The sequence below is a fragment of the Acomys russatus genome, chromosome 21, assembly GCF_903995435.1.
Source record: "Acomys russatus chromosome 21, mAcoRus1.1, whole genome shotgun sequence".
Classification (NCBI taxonomy): Eukaryota; Metazoa; Chordata; class Mammalia; order Rodentia; family Muridae; genus Acomys; species Acomys russatus.
The window spans coordinates 57,978,346-57,998,108 of NC_067157.1; the positions used below are offsets into that span (position 1 = coordinate 57,978,346).

Sequence of the window (19,763 nt, forward strand, 5' to 3'; positions counted from 1 at the left end):
GGTCTTGGAAGGTTCTAGTCCGCCTCATCTGTCAGTGTCTTGGAAAATCACGTTGTTATATTGATCTTTCTGGAACCCCAGAGAACACATGAAAGATGTGTTGAGATTCGAGGATTCAGAGCAGTGAGCGCCAAGGAGTTTTTTTCTGCCATCGGCATCTCCAGGGAGAAGTAAGTAGACTTGCCAGAGTTCCAAGTTAGGACATCTGGAGTTGGCCCCTCATTCTGTGGCTGGCCAGGATAGACGGCCATTTCTTTTTGTATCTTATCTGTAAAATAAGAGCAAATGAAGCCTGCTGGTTGTTGGACACTCACAGTGGAAGAGAGTGGACAAAAAAGCTATCTTCAGAGTCTGAGTCCTAAGAAGAGCTCAGACATTCCACCTAATAATTTACGCCCTTGAAATGAAATGTAAGAGGAAAATGTTTTGTACCAAATGCAACTTGAATGTGCCGTCTCTTTGGATTGTCGTAGAAGTTAGAGCACAGCAATTATTTCATTTTTACTTCAACATTTATGCTATTTGCTTACACAGTTGTGCCTGTCCCTGGACCAAGTCTGACCATGAGAAGGTTTTGGTACAGTGTTCCACTAATGTCCTCAATATAGGAAGGGAGTTCAATGGCTGCTAGACTAGGGGTTTTGAAGATTTCTTTAAGAAGCTGTCTCTAGAAGATGCTTTCCCCCCATGTGTTGTAAGAATGTCCCTCTGGGGAGACATGGGCAAGGCCTAGCTCTCCTCATAAGGCCTCAATGGTGAAACAAACCAGGGCTCCACCAAGGTCCAACTCAGACAGACAATGAACTTATGGGGCTAACTTACATGGCACAGGTGAGGGGTTCCACCGAGGGAACGCCAGCAATTCACGGCCCACTCCTGATGGCCTCTTGAAAGTAGGCACGGCAGAGCTGGTGAATTGGGGACTGTTTTGCATGGAGGGTCTCACTTCCACAAGCCCATGGGGAAGGGGGCAAAGTAGCTGTTTTCTGATTGGTCGCAGAGAGAAGCATGGCTCTCACCAGAACAGCAGAGGAGAGAAAAGTTAGAGGTGAGCTTGCTGTTTTGCTCCCCACAGAGAGGCCCTGACAAGTCAATTGATTCTTTGTTCTCCAAAGTCTTCCCTGTTGGCTTTCTGTGTGAGGTAGAATTAGGGCCTTTTCTTGTGAAGCTACCAGCCAAGGTTAAACTATTTCAGCAATGCTGTCCTTTTGCAGAAGAACCTGGTGTACAAAAATCCCCTTGGTTTCCACCACAGTCAACAGCTTGCTCAACCACACGTGTTGCAGAACACCTGAAATGCTTGACCAAGCTGTTTAAAAGCGGCCACATCAACGTGTGCGCCCACTTTCTTCCAAGTTTGCCCAACCCAAGGAAGTCATCTGCCTCACAGATCTGTCTCCAGACCCCTCCCGCCCTCAGTGTTAACCCGTGGAAAGATGGAAGACTTCGCCTTGCCCTCAGAGGCTCTACTGAGGAGCCACTCACCAGTTAGCATCTCAGAGGGCTGCCTTCTGGTAAATGCAAAGCTTTAGGAGAACCAAGGCGCTGTGGGGACAGAAGGCGCCCCAGAGCAGAAGGGCGGGCGCAGTGCATCTTCGGGAGCCTGTGTGCTGTGTGAGTATGCACGCCTGTAAGGTGTGCCCTTGCTTTTACTTGAAGGAGGGGGTGCGAATAGCACCAGAACGCGCTTGCCTGGCCCTGGTAACCCTAGCTGTCTCCTTCGAAACCTTGCGCGCCGGGCGGCCCCTGCGCGGGCGCGGTGGCCGAGGGAGGTGGGGCGGAGGGAGGAGATCTGCGGGCGGGAGGGCGGAGAGGGCGGGAGGGGAGGATCCGGGAAGCTAGGGCTATTTGACAGCAGCAGGGGCAGCCGCAGAGTTCGAGGAGCGCCCGCCGGAGCGCAGCTGGAGGGGCCGTGCGGTCTCCATCAGCGGCCTTGGACCGCGGAGCAGCTGTAGACCGTCCGCCCGCCCGCGCTCGCCCACCAGATCCCCGCCGCGTGCTAGGACGCAGCGCCTGGAGCGCCTGCCTCGCTTGGTCCCCTCTAGCGTCACCATGCTGCCGCCACAGCTGTGCTGGCTGCCGCTGCTCGCTGCATTGCTGCCGCCGGCGCCCGCGCAGAAATTCTCGGCGCTCACGGTAAGTCCCCGGCCGCATCCCCACTTTCCTCCCTCGTCCCTCTCTCAGAACCCACGCTCCCCCCTTGGACAAGGCTCCAGGAGCAGGTGGCCCGGCGAGCTCCAACAGGTGGGCATGCATGTCTCGGGGTTGATAGCTACTCGGATGTGAAGGGCTGCTGGTCCTACCAGCCTAGGATAGAAGAGTTAGCACGCGGGGATATCCACCCCACTTTGGGTGAGAAGGGACGACACAAGAACAAGGATTTAGAGCACGCTGCGTCTCAGCTGTTTCAGAGAGAACTTATTGGGAGTGGGCTTCCACTTTGCCAACGCCGACCCAGCCTAGGTTTAGGGAGCGGGCAGTCTTCAGTTCGGGTGCCAGGAGGACCCACTCTTCCCTTTTTGGGGGCAAAAGGGCTGCAGTCCCTGGGCTCCTACTTGTGGCAGAGCGTCGCAGAGAACCCTCAACTGAGCCGGGAGGAAGGAGCAGATGTGACATTGAATTAAAGACCACTTTTCTTTTGTTGGAGAACTCATAGAGGAGGAACAATCTGCAGCGCAGGAGGCACGGAGGAGCGGTCCTGTTCTGGTGGGTCCTCTCCCCAGGGGCAGGATGCTGTGCGCGCCAAGGCGCGCTCCCGAGCGCATGTGGCACTGTGGTTGACCGCTCTAAGTTTGTCTCTCTTAGTTGCAGTGCTGGCTACGCCAAGGCTCTAGGTGAGGTGCCAGAAGCCGCGCTGTGGATGGGGGCTGAGCCTGTCCACATCGGGCCAACACAACCGCGGCCACTTCGCCAGGCCGGTGTGTCTGCAGAGTCCCGCGGCCCGAGCGCTGGGGAGCCAATAATTAATGCAATCTGTAGAAACGAAAGCAGTCCACTTAAATGTGTTTTTGAACACGTGCTTGAGAAAACACTAAGGTGGTGAGCAGGCCCCTCTGGAGAGGAGTGTTGTAGTGGTCAGTGTCCCAGGGAGTGGGGAGTGCTTATCCTATGGGAAAACAGGGCTCGCCAGTGAGCTGAGGTGCTTTGCAAAAGTGAGGCAAGTTGGCCAGCCCTTTTCCTTTCCCACCCTTTCTCTGTTTTTCAACAGCTTGAAGGAGGGAGATTGAGTGAGTTCATTGTTCATACCTAAAATTCTTCTGGGGCAGTCCTAGGGCCCTGCCTTGTGTCTCATGGTGACTGATAGATTAGGCCCGCACTGGAGGCTGGAGGCTGGAGGCTGGAGGCTGGAGGCTGGAGGCTGGAGGGAGTTCTCAGTCAGTCAGTCTTGCCCTACCCCAAGGAGCCTGTAGGACTTACATGTATGCATTCATATATAGATGCTCACACATGTACAGAGCTCATGCACGCACTTTGAGTAATTTAAGCTCTTCAGGGAAACAAGCCAATTCTTAAAAGGAGATCTGAGCACTAGCAGTCTAAGCTGTAAGCAGTAGCCTCCTGCAGTCACCACATATTTTCTAAAAGTACCAATCCCCAGCTGTGCTGTCTATCTGCCTGTCTGTCTGTCAGTCAGTCTGTCCATCTGTCTGCCCTCCTCCTGCTCCGCTCCGTGTGTGTGTGTGTGTGTAGATACATTGGTAACCAGGACAGTTTAAAACCCAGAAGATTTCTCTTCTTGTCCCACCCCTTCTGGAAGCGTCTTGCTTTCAAGCTCCCACCCTTAGTCTCGCTCCTTACACTGTTGCAAGTGTTTCCTGGGCTCCGTGGGTGCCAGATGGTTGTGGGGTCCCTTTATTGTAGCTGGGAGTTGGTCTTACAGGAAGTGCCTCATTTACCACACTCCCCAAGAACACTTTGTCTTAAAATCACATTAACGCATAAAATGTTGTTTCTTTTGCATCCAGGAGAAATATTTAAAGCTATTAACTACTTGTCATGATTATTCTCCCCTTACCTCCAATTTAGAAAATTAAAGACTGTGGTTGCAATAGAAAGCACTTAAGGTTTAATTGACATTTGTTGTGGTCGATCACTGGGAAATGTTAGGTGCTCTGGGTTTTTCTGTGGTGCTAATCTCTTCTCAAATAAACTTCTGTCTGTTTGGGGACGTCTTGGCGTTCATGAAGACAGGCCTCCTCTGTACAAGGTTTATGTTCAGCCTTTTGTAAATGGCAGAAGTGTTACCCTGGAGGGGTGAATGGGACTCAGCCTATGAGGATGTGCGGGGGCCGGGTCCTTTCTTGATGGGTATGTGACGTTAGGCAAGTGACTGAACTTCGTTGGTCTCTCTGTAGAATGGGGGCGAAGGCTACCTGGCACGCCCCGGGGCTTAAAGCTAACACTTGATGGCCCCCAGGCCTTGCTCATTCTCCAATCCAGATTATGCCGTTGGCCCCTGCATGGGAGTTTTAGAGACCACAGCCACCGGCTCATATACTTCCGTGTGTGTCGTTAACAGGCGACTAGATAGTGGCACTACCAAAACAGATTCCTTGAGTAATCATGTGGGCCAACCAGGCAGATGGGAAGGTCATGATTTCTGCCCCCTTTCATGCTGTCCATGTCTTCTAGAAATGGGTAAGCAGATTCACCTTGGGGAGGAAGTGTGCACAGACAGAACTAGCCGGAGGGTCTTTCCATCTACTGCACGGCCTGGTTGTGTGCAGGGTTTGGCATTCTTTCCAGTGAACAGTGGGCATCCTGCTGTCCGATTTGTGGTCTTCAATTTGGGTCTTTAAAGGGAAGGAGAGTGGTGGGAGGGTACCATTTTGCACAAGTGGATTGAGAAGAGCATCACCAACGATCAGTCCATGACACATTCTCCTTTCCTGTTGGTCGTCCCATCCCCTTCTGCTGGAGTGACGGTGGAGTGTAGTGTGCAGACACTGTGCCCCTTGGTCTGGACCACATTTCCCTTTCCTCTTCTGGCAACACATTTCGACTATGTCTGATGCTTTTAGGAGATATCCATTTTCCAGAGAAGACACAAGACAGCCTTGGAAGGTGGAGGAGGAGGGGGGAACTAAAAACAAGGTTTCCTACTAGAAGCCCATTGGCATGATGTCTACACCCAAACACTTGGTTCTAATTTGAAATGAAGAGCCTGAATAACATAAAACCCTGATCAGGACACGTGTGAGAACCTGGATGCCTGTGGGTTACCATGGCACAGAGGCTTAAAGGGACCTTGTATCCCAATGTACTTTTGTGACCAGCCAGGACTATGGGATGGGGAGGTCCCAAAGGATGGCTTGTGGGTTTGGAGGAGAAAGGTAATATTTACAGGTTAAGAAATGTATCAAGCACCAGGTGTGGTGGCGCATGCCTTTAATCCCAGCACTCGGGAGGCAGAGGCAGGTGGGTTGCTGTGAGTTCAAGGCCAGCCTGGTCTTCAGAGTGAGTCCAGGACAGCCAAGGCTAGCACAGAGAGACTCTGTCTCAAAAAACAAAACAAAACAAACAAAACAAACAAACAAACAAACAAAAAAACCAAAAACAAACAAACAAACAAACAAAAAAAACCACAAAAACCCAAAAAAAACCAAACACAAATATATATATATCTCAAAAGACACACGATTCCATATATGCAAGCACAGGTTTACAATGAGGAATTCCATTAACACTTTGACGCTAGAGAAGAAATTGGAAGAGATGATTTCTCTTTGTGAATGAGTTCGTTTACAGACCGTAAAAGTGCCACCTCTGTGAGGGGTTAGGTAGGGAGCAGGGTGCTGTCGCTGTGTGTCTCCAGACTTTGGATGTCCACGCACATACAGAACATTAGACTGTATCCCACATGAGGAAGCTTCAGAACATGAGTTAATCTTTCAACGAAGTCTAATTTCACGTGGATGAGAACCAAGTTACTCCAAGCGAGAGCCGTGGACACACTCTTCTGTGGTTTTAGAGTTCCAGGCTGAAACTCAAAAAAGCAAAGGTTGTAATTCAACACAAATAAATAGCATGGAGTAAGACGTCAGCTCACATTTATATTTTAGATTTACAAGGGAATTACAGATGAGAATTTGATACCATAATATCTGGCCAAATTAACTAGATTTTCAACACCAGGAAGATCACAGGATGACCTTACCCTCACTTTGATGAAACACAAATCTATTCATATTTTTATTGTGTGGCTTACAGTAAAGCTGGCATGAGATACATGCACATGCGATCTCTCTCTCTCTCTCTTTCTCTCTCTCCCCCTCCCTCCCTCTCTCACCCCCCCCCCATAACTTCATTGCTTTCTTCTTGTTCTTGGTTTCATTTTCTCCCTCCAATTTTATTCTTGCCACAGTTACATTTGGGGCCTTTCGATTCTCCGCTCACCAACCCAGACTTGTTCTGTTACTTTTTCCTCCTGGCCCTCACTGAAGGGAGTTCTCAACCCAGTTCTATACTTCACAGCTTTAGCCTTGCATCCCTGCACTGGGGTCTGTGGTGCTGGGGGCCTCTCAGCAGGCTGGGACCCCAAGTTCTTCTCATTGCCAGAGCCTGACACTGACAGAGAAGATTCTCGTCGTTGTTAGAAGTGACCTCTCATAACAGGGAGGCCTCTGAGGGCTGTGGAGGTCAACCGGAAGTCCAGACACTCTAGCGGGTGCCTCCTCCATTCCATTCCGTGCCTGTCCTGGAGTTATGGACTGTAGTCACTGCTTAGGGAACAAGTCCATATGTTTGTTGGCAACAACCAAAAATACGACTGGTGCATAAAAGTCGCCCCTGCAGATTTGGGTGTTTTGTCTTTACGATCCAGTAACCAAGGCAATAGCAACAAGGGATCTACTTTGAGCCCCAAGTGGATTCTTGAGTTTAAGACAACTGTCAGATGTCCCAGGACATAGCTCGCTTCTGGTCAACTCATATGTTGTCACAAAGAACCAGAAATGAAGGTAGGTGTCTCCAGGCTGAGACCCTGAAACTTCTGTGCAAGAAAACTTGTGATCAGTTGATGTTAATGAAGGCTGGGTCCTGAAAGTCTACACAGTGAGTTCTGGGACAGCCAGGGCTACACAGAGAAACTCTGTCTTAAAAACAAACAAACAAGCTGGGTGTGGTGGCACACGCCTCTAATCCCAGCACTTGGGAGGCAGAGGCAGGTGGATCACTGTGAGTTCGAGGCCAGCCTGGTCTACGAAGCAAGTCCAGGACAGCCAAGGCTACACAGAGAAACCCTGTCTCGAGAAACCAAAAACCAACCAACCAACCAATCAAACAAAAGAACTTGTCTGCATGAGCTGGACTCAAAAGCTCTCCTTTCTGTTGGTCCCAGGAGGGCTATCCTGGCTGTGTCCCTCTGGCCTCACAGGTGTGTGCACACCTGCTAGCTTCTGTGCTTTTGCGAGGAGCTCAGAAACCTAGCAGATGTGTTGGCAGCACTCCGAGCAACAGTGGGAGTGTGTGCTGTTGGGTTAGTGTGTAAGTGACTCTCATTCCTAGGGTATCTTTCCGAGCAACAGTGGGAGTGTGTGCTGTTGGGTTAGTGTGTAAGTGACTCTCATTCCTAGGGTATCTTTCAGCTTCAGGGCAGCAAGGCTGTGAACTCCTGAGGTGAAGAGCGTCTCTGTGTTGAGCAAACAAATCTTTCTGAGTCTTTTCCAATTTCATTACTTTATTGTGCTTCGAGTTTACACATTGCTATAGACATATGACACAACTAAAACGCCAGCCCCATGGTCAGGATTTCATACCCAAACCTCTTCCAGTTCGTTCTCTTTGGCCATGTCCAGGCTGCACTGTCTCCATCTTACGGAGTCCTGCTTCTGTCTCTGAGGTAGAGCCCTTTCTCTCCGTGTGAGTTTCATCCATATACATGCCCTTTGCTTTCTGTACCAGATGGTTCTTATAACATCAAGAACAGTAAATTAATCTAAAGTACGAGAGCCCTCAGCACAGGCGTGACCCACCTTTATGTACCCACGACAGCATCTTTCTCTACATCAGAGATCAAGTAAAAGGTTATAGTCTTCTCTACTGATGAGCATTTTGATATGAAGTAGAGATTTCATGATTTGGGTGGTGCTGGCGCATGCCTTTAAATGCAGCACTTAGGAGGCAGAGGCTGGTGGGTCTCTGAGTTCAAGGCCACCCTGGACTACAGAGTGAGCTCTAGGACAGTCAGAGCCACACAGAGAAACCCTGTGTCAAACAAAACAAAACAAAAACAAATAAATAATATTTTTATAATAATGAGGGGAACTCTATCTATGCTCATTATTTATTCAGAAAATTATTCTAGATGAAACTAACTGAAAATGATTTAGTGTACAGCCAAGTTTTGATTATTAATTAATCCAATAGAGGATGTGGAAGTGTGTGATTTTTTTCCCTAAGTACAATGAAACATTTTAAAATTTGGCTTTTAAGGGCTGGGGAGATGGCTCATTTGGTAAAGTGTTTGCCTTGTAAGTGTGAGAACCTATGTTTGATTATAAGAACGGGCTATAGGCTAACAAGTCCCAGGGATTGGACTGCCTGTAAGCCTAGCTTACTTGATGAGCTCCAGGCCAATGTGAGACCAGTCTCAAATATACAAAGATGAGTGGCTCCTGATGAGTTGGCACTTGGGGTTTCCCTCTGACCTCTATCTGTACACAAAAACATGTATACTCATCCCCCCACATGTATATCTGCACACACAATCATGCACACATGCATGTGCATCTCTGTGTGAGCATCTCTCTCCCTCTCCCTCTCTCTCTCTCTCTCTCTCTCTCTCACACACACACACACACACACACACACACACACACACACACACGAGTTAGCTTTTGGGAAGAGCCCTCAGTGTTCTTCTACTTTCTGATGGTGCCATGAAGGGGGAGGGGTAGAAGTATTTTTGAGTTTGTCATCTGTTTATGGTTTGGGGTTCCAGGCAATGACACTTCCTGTGTGTGGAAGCTGCTCCCTGAAGCTGTCTGTGTAGTTTCCCCAAGCTTTATGAGAGTGTAAGATGCGTGTTGTGTTATTCCGTCATACTTCTGTGTCAAAGACAAGTCAAACCAAGCATGGTAATAAGTCTGCTTTCAGGTCACTGTTACATTCTCCACAGGGAACTGAATAGGCAGAGAGTATTGCTGTTGTTCTGGCTGGAACAGTGGCCCTGCCCTGTTCGTCCTGCCTCTGGAGGGACAATGCGTTCCACGGTACAGGCCATCCCTTCATCTTCTTTTAGATGAACTCATGTTTTAAAAGGAGTATGAAGAGGAGAGAGAGGGGGGGGCAGAGGGAAGGAGGGAGCAGAGGAAGGGAGAATCCTACTATAGAAAATAACCAGATATACGGATCATGGACCTTTTCCAGCACAGTCTTAGCCAGACCTGTTGCCTCTGGAAGTGAGTGAGTGAATGGGATATTTTACACACTGAAACAGAGGGTGGAGCATTGAACCCTGCCCCTTTCTCTTTCTCTCATTGTGGGGTTAAGTGCATGGCATGGTGCCCTCCCTGGACACCCTGTCTAGAGCTGCCTGCAGGAGTGTTAGTGTAGGCTGTCAACTTGAATCCTCACCCAATCATCAATCAACAAGAACTAACACCATTTCTTTTTCTTTGAGGACTGCTTTGCTCATTCCAGTGTTGAAAGGAGATAGGCTCTACAGGGCCCCCTTCTTCGACTCTAACCCTGTCTCCTCAGGCAGTGTCTGCTTGGCAGAGCTAGATGGGGTTGTGTGGGTTACACCAGGAACTGACACTGCTTCTCAGTGCTTGTGTGGGATGCTGACCCTTACTGGTGTCCCCTATACCCCGCCCCCCCCCACAGGGTGGTTACTGGCCATCTGAGACATGTGACCATCTATACAGACAAACGTGTCAAGATTCATTGTCATAAACACAACCTTGAGCCATGATGGGTGCTGGTGGCTGGCTGATATGCCTCATGACCTCCTGAGGTTCTAGCCAGTCACCCTTAGCTCTGTTTTTGCTTATAGACCTTTGCGGTCACAGAGACACTTTATCATTGCTGGTCAAAGGCGTTTGTGCTTGGATGCCTTGTCTCAGGTCGAAGAGTCCTTCAGAAGATGCACACGCAGCATGCTCTGGGATCTTCACACAGAGGGCCTGCCTTAGTCCCTGTGGTGTTTGTTCAGACTCATGCCACCAGGGGAGGCTCATACAGTTTCCATTTGCTGTTTTGTCACTGTCCTTGGAGGAAAAAAGCCTCAGAAGGCTTGGAGATTGTAGCTTCTAGCTGTCTGATGGTTTCACTGTGGTCATGGATAAATGCTAAATTGGATCCCCAGTGGCACTAGCCCACTAGGTAGGGGACTCACACCATAGCTGAGGCTGCTGAGAACTCTGACCTGTGATTCCTACTCTCCTGGTGTGGACAGTTTCCTTCCTGGACACACATCTCACAGCCTGTTCCCCTTCTGAGTAGTGGCCCTTTGTGCATGAGATTAAGAGGTCTGTTCTAATCGTAGACTGTTTGTGCTCTGAACTGTTCTCTCAGCTTTCTGAGTGCTTGCGGATAATATCTCACTTGCCCTCGTCATCTCCTTACCAGATGACTATAAATATATGTCCTGGCTGTGCGTACCTGAGAGTTCTGAAAGCCCCCGAGGGTAAGGAAAGTGAGCAATAGCTGTGACCTGAACACACATGCTCAAGTCCTATCTTGAGCGGATACACAGGTAGGGTGTTGTGCCAATCAGCGCGTCACTCTTAAAAGGTTTATCTTTTGGGTAGAGTTGCCAAAGACAGCTCTTTCTATTCATAGCCATAATCCAGGTGGAGCTGTGAGTTCCCTCTCGGTTCTCTTGGCTTCTCTCCCACCTTTCTACTCTCCCAGAGATATCCAGGTGCAATCCCTGGGCTGTACCAACCTGCCCCTCCACCCATTGGAAGGTTCTTCTAAAGTTTCCTGAATCTACCACAGGAGGGAGCCCAAGGGTGGGAGCTCTGACTCTCAGAGGGGCTGAAGCTCGTGGGCTGGGGTTCTCAGCACAGCCTGGTCAGTCCCAGTTTCCACCTACAGACCCCGAGGCTCTGCCCTTACTGTGCTACATTGTTGCCGTCTTAAACATTTAACTCAAGGCACAACTCACAAGTGAGAGAATTAATAAACAGGGGCATTGTATTCAATATTTCTAAAACTTTATTTAGAAGTCTGAGACATTCATGTTAAACCCAGTGTTTCTACCCAAATAGCAGCTAGGGGTAAAAGTAAGGCTTTAAAACAAGCCAGGTTGAGGGAGGGAACAGGAGGCTGGGCATATAATGAGGTTACTGTTTTGTTTCTGTTGCTGACTTAATTACTCCACCAATTTTAAAGCAACGACTAGAGTTATCTTGCTAAATATTATATATGCGCTCTTCACAATAAGCATCTAAAATGTGACATCTTAATGATTTTAATCCATAATAAGATAATAATGGCTACTGCAAAACACTATTCTGTGCCCAGCATTGCAAAGGCTTGTTCCCTCAGCAAGTGTTCAAATGTGCTTTATGGCAGTCCCTTGCGAAGGAGAGCTAACAGCTTTATTTCCTTTGAGTCATTCCCTTATTAGACATATACTTAGGGAGGGGGGAGAGAAAGGGGGAGGCAAAGACACGAGGGGGGTGAGGGGGCACTGGTGGTGGCCAGAGACATCCTGCTGGGTTGGAGAGTTACAGACTGGGTGAGCTGGGTGATTGCTGGAGTGCAACTCAGGTCCTCTGGAAGAGCAGTGCTCTCCCTTAGCCTGTGCTACCCCTCTGGTCCCTTGAATGTGATTTTGTTGGGTATATTTTTGTCCAATACATTCTTACAGATATTCTTACTGGATACACTCTTCCTTTTGCCTTGAACGTGGGATCACTGAGCTACATACTCAGCTCAGTCTGTATTCTCACCCATGTGATTATGGGATAGATATATTGTTACATACGGCTAAGCAGGTGCCCAGGAATATTCTTACTGACTGTTCCTTGGCGTCTGGCTAAAAATTCATTTATAAGGAAATTAAAAAACACTAACGACTCCACCCAAGTTCATGACACCACTCTAGGGTCTCTACTGATTTCCACGCTTCTATTTTCTTAGAACCGTGTGAGGCATGCCTGCCTGCTGTCCAGCTGCTTTGATTCTAAGAGCCACCCTGGGAGGTGGGATTCTTCCCTCCCTTTTGTTATCTTCTCTTTTCTCCTTCTTTCCATCCCACCATGTTTCCTTCTGCCCCAGTCTCTGTCTCTGTCTCCCGGGCATTTCCCAGTGTGCACACTCTTGGACTCTTTCTGCCATGCCCCGACCCCTGTGACCAGACCCCTTGTTCTCCTGTAACTGTGCTCTGCCAGGCTCCAGCTGCTGTTGAGTCTTGCAGGTAGCAGTGGGGTTGTCATAAGCTCCTGAGGCAGGTTGGAGTGGGAGAGGTTTGCAAGGCGCCTGAAGCAGAGGGTATAAGACACTGTAGGTGACCTAGCGTAGAGCCAGACTGTTCCGCTTTGAATCTGAAAAACCATCCTGAAGGTTAAGGTTACAGCTGAGGGGCTTTTGACTGTCTGACTCCTGAAGACCCTAAGCTGGTGATGAGGTTTGTTCACCTGAGTGACCGTTAGGAGACAATTAGGGCTCAATAGGGGAATGAGAACACTAGGAATGCGCCTTTCAAGGGTATATTGTGTCCCGGGACCTTTCTCATCTCCTTTTCTGTTTCTTGGCTGCTACGTTTTGCCTCACGACCCTGAAGGGCCAGAGAGTGACAGCTCTGAAACTATGAGCCAAAACAAGCCTTTCCTTCGAGAAGTTATTTTCTCAGGTATTTTGTCACAGAAGCAAAGCACCTGACTAACATTTGGACTCTGAGCCAAAATATAACTAGTCTTCTATTTTTATTTGTATGTTTTAATTGCTTAAACAAACAGCTGTTCTTCCTGCAGTGTTTTCTGACTTTTAAACTAAAAAAACCAAAAAACAAAAAAAACCAAAAAACTCTCACAATTTTCTAAATTTTCAGCTGAGGAGTCTCGGATATGGTGTGTGTGTGGGGGGCGGGGGGCAGCGGCTTGACTTGAACTGTGAGAGTGGGTGGAACTCAGCTTTTTGTCACAGCAGGTTGTTCTCTGTGAGGAATGACAGAGTATGGTAGAAGTGACAGAAACTGTCTTGGATGTTGGGAACAAACCTGTTCTATTATTAAACACTGTGCCACCCACGTTAATGCTGGTTTTCCCTCTGTGGTGTGTAAGTCACAACATATACTGGCAGCTCCAGGGGCTAGCTCACCTCCACAGCCTACAGAGACCACTTCTGTGTGGCTCACTCAAGCTTGCTAATTTTATATGGTCCCTACAGGACAGTGTTGTGATTATAAAATGACCTGGAGCTATCATTTGGTGGGTGGTGGGAATTGAACTCAGGACCCCTGCAAGAGCAGATGGTGCTCTTAACCACTGAGCCATCCATCTTGCCAGCCCTTCCTCCCCCTTTTAACTTTTAAAAGAGATTTATTTAGTTTTTGTGCATGAGTATTTTACTTGTATGTATGCCTGTGCACCATATGCATGCCTGGTGCCCTCAGAAGTCAGAATAGGGCATCAGATCCCCTGGGACCAATGATTGTGAGCCACCATGGTGGGAATGGAGCTATCATTTGTAAATACGTAGGATAGTACAGTCTAATCCTATGTGTGAGACAGAACCAATGAGTTGAGGTCTGCAGGTGACAGATACTAGGAAGTCCCACCTTGCTTCACACCAGAGAGTCCCACCTAGCTTCACACTAGGGGTCCCACCTAGCTTCATATCAGGGGGTCCCACCTAGCTTCACACCAGGAGTCCAACCTTGCTTCACACCCGGGGGCCCTACCTAGCTTCACACCAGGGGGGGTCTCACCTTACTTCACACCAGGGAGTCCCACCTAGCTTCACACTAGGAGTCCTACCTAGCTTCACACTAGGGAGTCCCACCTAGCTTCACACCAGAAAGTCCCACCTAGCTTCACACCAGGGAGTCCCACCTAGCTTCACACCAGGAGTCCCACCTAGCTTCACACCTTGCACACCAGGCCTGCTTCACTTCACTTTGGAGATAGCCTGGCCTCTGAGAGGACCCTTAGCAAGTGTGGCTCAGGGGAGCCTGGGCACGCTTAGCTGATAGCAGTGGGCCAGCTCTATTCCTCCCTTCCCTCCTCCTCCTGTCCTTTGACCATCCTCTCACCTTCTTTCCCTGGTGAAAGTGGCATCACAATCCAGTCTGCTCTGCTTACAACAGAACAGACACTGTGGGTCCCACACAGAGTGAAATATAGGCCTTTTGGACATTTTCTAAAATATCCAAATCTTGAGAAGCTTTGCAAGACCTCACAGTGACACAACAGGTGTGTTACAGGTCACTACCTCACAGTGACATGACAGGTGTGTTACAGGTCAGGCACCTGCGTCTAACTCTACCTGTACTAGTTATATTTGTACTGCTGTGGTAAAGCACCAAGGCTCCATGTAAAGGAAGGATTTATTTGTACTTACAGTTGTAAAGCGATGAGAGTCCAACACCATCATGGCAGACAAGCGTGGTGGCAGGCACATCTTGAACCGTAGGCAGGAAGCTGGAGAGGGAACTGGAGATGCCACAGGGCCTTCCTCAAAGCCCACCCACATTGATACATTTTCTCCAACAAGGCCACACCTCCTAAGCTACCCTAAATTGTATCACCAACTGGGGACCAATTATTCAAATGCCCAAGATTACAAGTGGCATCTCATTCAAAACACTGCACCTTGAAGCTAGTGCTATAGACTTCATTCTTAATAGCATATATAACTAAGGAACCCCATGGCAGTCGGTTCTCTTAACTGTGCCCTCAGCAGCAGGTGCATCTTACTGTACCCTTAAGAGTGGAGAATTCTACCTACGCACCTATCAGTGGGTGCTCTTAACATCATCTAACTGAATTCCTACCAATGGGTACTCTCATTATACCCATTTTACAGACAAGAAAATCGAGATGGGGGCTGGATTAAATGACCCACCAGGGTCACAGGATGAGTGAGTTCCCAACCCTGATGAATGAGGTGGGAAAGTTACAGCCAGTACAAGTTGTGAGTCAGGAGCTTGGTCTGGGGCCTAAACCTCATTCTAGTACTTCATAGACGCGTTCCTGTCAGGGACATGGGCTTGCTGGAGTGGTGTGGAGAAATCTGGGTCATAGGCAGGAAATACTGGGTCCCAGAACAACCTGGAAAGGACCCGCCTGCAACATCTGTAGGGGTTTCTCAGGACATGAGAGGATGAGCTCAGACCAGTCATGCCTGGGAAGGTTGGGGGAGCTAGTGAGAGACGATGATGTTGGAATCTACCGTGGGAGATGCAGGCAGACCTGCACCAAGAGCTGGGACGAGGCCGAGCTGGGACAGGCCCAGGCCACTGTGGTCAGCGCAGCCTCTCTGGCTTCCCTGCCTCTGAATCACGGGTACTTCTTCCCAGCAGCAGGTATCTGGCTTCCGCACTCTCGACTGAACAATGCCTATCATGGAAATCTCTAGTGCTTTGGGGACCCCCCAAAGACCTTTTGATTAAAAGATTAAATGTGCTTTGATTGGCACATGGAAGTGGTTACTTGCATTTGTGCAAACTTACAGACAGGCTCTGGAGGCCCACTCATTGAATTGACCACTGAGCCCCTGGCTTGAAATACATCCCTGACCTGTAACCCCCAGGCACTTGTTTGGAATTAGGAGATATCTAAAGAAGCCTTAGAGGTGTTACAACAATGTAACAGATATTTGAACCGTCACAGCCTTCCGAACACCAGCAATTTTGGAGGTTTCTGCACGGTATTCCTCACGGGTTTTAGAAACATTGTTACAACAGCAGAACCTATCACACTGCCTAGCTGCTTATTCCTGAGCAGAGATGAGGGGCTGATATTTGAAGAGAGAAGGAATCTCTCCCTGCCGGCCTCTCCCTAGCTCTAGAAGGTTTAGCAGCCTGTCTTGGCTCAGTGCTTTCATTTGATAAGGGAACATTTGAGAAGGCTCAGTGATGGGGACCCAGTAATGGGACCCACATTTGGTCTTTTCCACCATCTGCTGTACCCCTTGGCTGGCTCCACAATTAAGCTGGGTAAGGCCATATTTAAGATGGACCTCAAGTCGGGGCAACCTCAGACATTCAAAGTGTCGATGTACATATGCAGGGTTATCTTGGGAGGAAATATGCTTTTGTTTTTCTTTTTCTTTCTTTCTTTCTTCTTTTTTTTAACAGAATTAATCCACTTTATTTTTCTTGTAAAAAACCTTATGTGGTAGCCACAGCTGGAGCCTGGGTCCTCTGAACAGACACTCTGGTGTGGGTTTTCACAAGATGATCAGTGAATTCCTGATAAGGAGACTTGGTGAACATAGTTTCTTTCCAGAGATCGGGTGTCAGGTAGCTGTAGGTCTTGGAAATGGCATCAAAAGTGGCCTTGGCAAAGTTGCCCAGGGTGATAGTATAGCCCCTGGCTGATGTGTAGCAGTCATCAATACCGGCCATCATCAGTAGCTTCTTGGGCACAGGAGCTGAGACAATGCCAGTGCCTCTGGGGGCAGGGATGAGACGCACCAAAACAGAGCCACAGCGGCCTGTCACCTTGCATGGAACAGTGTGTGGCTTGCCAATCTTGTTCTCCCAGTAGCCTCTCCGCACAGGGACGATGGAAAGCTTGGCCAAGATGATGGCCCCTCGGATAGCAGTGGCTACCTCCTTGGAGCACTTAACACCAAGACCAACGTGACCATTGTAGTCCCTAATAGCGACAAAAGCCTTGAACCTGGTCCTCTGGCCAGCTCGTGTCTGCTTCTGCACTGGGATGATCTTGAGAACCTCATCCTTTAGGGATGCGCCCAGGAAAAAGTCAATAATCTCGGACTCCTTAATGGGCAAGGAGAACAGATAAATCTCCTCCAAGGACTTGATCTTCATATCCTTAACCAGGCAGCTCAGTTTGGTGACGGGGATCCACTCCTTGTCTTCGGCTTTTCCTCCTCTGCAGAAGCCGCCTCGCCCTCCTAACCCTGGGCCCCTGGGTCCTCCGGGCCCTCCTGCTGCACCGGCATCATCCGCTATTTGGTGTTTCCCCAAGGAAGAAGAAGCATGCTTTTGGTTTTCAAGACAGGGTATTTCTATATAACGGTCTTGGCTGTCCTAAAACTCAATATTTAGACCAGGTTGGCCTTGAACTCAGCTCCTTCTGCCTCTGCTTCCTGATAGCTGGGATTAAAGGTGTGTGCCACCACTGTCTGGCAAAGGAGGAAATATGTTAAGAGGCAATAACTTTACTCATTAAAACTGAAAATGTTAAAAAAAAAACAAAAAAAAAAAACCCGTCAGCCTCACTGTGTATTGGCTTTGATTTAGATGCTTGTTATCCTGAATGGGAAAGCTACAGATGCCCTGGGGCTGCGACAGGGATGAGCAGGCCCAGGGCAGCACCTCTTTCTTACTGGTGTTAAGCATACTGGAAATGCCAAGGCACCACTTGGAAACACGCAGGGCGTCTTTAGAAAGAGCATGTAGGGCAACTTAGACACTTGTACTTGCCTTGGAAACAAGTAGCCTGGTGTGGAATCTCTGAGTGTCTTTTCATTCCACCACTTTCCTTTACTGTCAATTCAATAACAGGTGCTGTGAAGAGACAACATGACCATGTCATGACCATGTTGATTCTTAAAAAAAATAAACAAACACACTGGGGCTTGCTTAAAGTTTCAGAGGCTTAGTCCATTATCATCATGTCAGGGAGCTTGGCAGTGTGCAGACAGACATGGTGCTGGAGAAGGAGCTGAGAGTTCTACACCCTGACTGGCTGGCAGCAGGAAGAGAGAGAGACAGGACCTGGTATGGGCTTTTGAAACTTTGAAGCCCATCCCTATTGACACACTTCTTCCCACAAGGCCACACCCACTCCCATTAGGCCACACCCACTCCCATTCGGCCACAGCCACCACCACAAGGCCACACCCACTCCCACAAGGCCACATCCACTCCCACAAGGCCACACCCACTCCCACAAGGCCACACCCACTCCCTCCAACAAGGCCACACTTATCTGAGCCTATGGGGGTCCTTCTCATTCAAACCACTGCACTCCACTTCCCGCCCCCACAGTCAATGCAGCCACATCACAATGCGAGAGTGCATTCAGACCAACTTCAAAAGTTCCCAGATTCTATTACAGTCTCCAGACTGTTTAAAAAGCCAAAATTCAAAGTCTCTTTGGGAACTCAAGGCAATCTCTTATTGCAAACCCCTGTAAAATCAAAATAAAAAGGCAGATCACACAGGTCTAACCTACAGTGGCACAGAATACACATTACCATTCCAAAAGCACGGAAATGGCTCATGGTGAGGACATACTAGACCAAAGCAAGACCAAACGCTGCATCTTCCGTGTCCAATGTCAAAACACTTTTCAGAACTCCCAGCTCCTAGCCTTGTTGACTGCAGCACACTTCTCTCCCTGAGCTGCTTCTAATGCCCTGTTAGCAGCTCTCCTTTGCAGGAATCCCACAGCTCTGTCATCTCCAACATCTTGGAGTCTCCAACAACATCACAGCTTTTTGCAATGGCCTCTGACCTTCCATGTAGGGAACACCCTGAGACACGTTTAGCCTCTGTAGTTTCCTTTAGCCTGGGAAAAGGGGGTGGTATTCCATGCCTGTTTTCTTGTACTTTTGGTTCTAAAGCCAGAACCACATGGCTGAAGCTGCCAAGTTCTGCTGCTTGTTGGGACTGGAACTTGGCGCCCTCATTCACTTACAGTTGAACTAGCTTTCTGTTGTTGATGGCTTTCTTTGATGCTTTAAGCTGTCCTTTAATTCTTTTCACAAGTCGGGAGCTTATCTGGGTGGAGTCTTACCCCGAATTCACCACTCTCTTTATTCAATTAGAATCAGCCTTTTTTTTTTTTTTTTAAACTTTTTATCTCCTTGAGCACTGGACATATCTCCGTTACACTTCCTCTTCTCCTCAAACTGTACATTTTCTATTCCTCTTTGCCCAGCTTGTTTCTTTCCACTATAGATCTGCGTAGGTGTGAACACTAATATCCATGCAACACAGTCAATACTAGTCTGTCTTGAAATCTCCTCTGCCAATGTGATTAACCCAAAATTCTTCAGTTGAGCCTCAGGCGGGACAAAAGCCTCAGGATTTTTAGGACAAGGGCAAAAAGCAGTCACAATTCTGTCCCAAAATATCATAAGGAAAAGTCTCTAGGCCATTTGGAGATTGCTTAGTGTGCTGTGGTGTACAGTTTTCCGTCCTCGAAATATATTACTTACCCAAACTTAAAAACAGAAAAATCCATTTACTCTCTCTTCTGGGATACTCCCAGAGCACCATGCATGACGCTTGGGGATCCAGGGGGTGGCACTCCCAGGTGAGGACACTGGTCTCTCTGCAGACACCACTGATGGAGATCTAGTTTTGCTTCTGAAGTGTGTCACCTGCTCATGAATGTTTCTAGAAGCACTAACTAAGAACAATGCCGCACTCCTGAAATCTGCCAGGGATCAGTTTGCCTATTGCTCTTGCAGGAGGGATAGCCTTCCCCAGCATCAGGAGGCCAAGCGGCTTCCATGCCAGCAGCTCTGTGGCTTCTGTTAACATGCCCTCCATGCCTAAGACTCCCAAATCCAAGGCCTATAGTGTTTCCTCTAAGTCAAGGCTATTCAGACCTGATCATGATATAGTCATGGCTTCTTAAATTATTTTTTTTCTGGGTGTGGTGCAT

General features: G+C 48.5%; 1 protein-coding gene across 1 annotated transcript in view; it reads left to right on the forward strand.

Annotated features, from left to right (window-relative positions):
• Positions 1-1,992: 1,992 nt before the first annotated feature.
• Positions 1,993-19,763, forward strand: part of Smoc2 (SPARC related modular calcium binding 2) — a 121,918-nt gene continuing 104,147 nt past the window's right edge. The window contains exon 1 of the mRNA XM_051164364.1: positions 1,993-2,136. Within this exon, the coding sequence (XP_051020321.1) occupies positions 2,053-2,136 (84 nt within the window). The 5' untranslated portion in view covers positions 1,993-2,052. The remainder of the gene's footprint in view (positions 2,137-19,763) is intronic.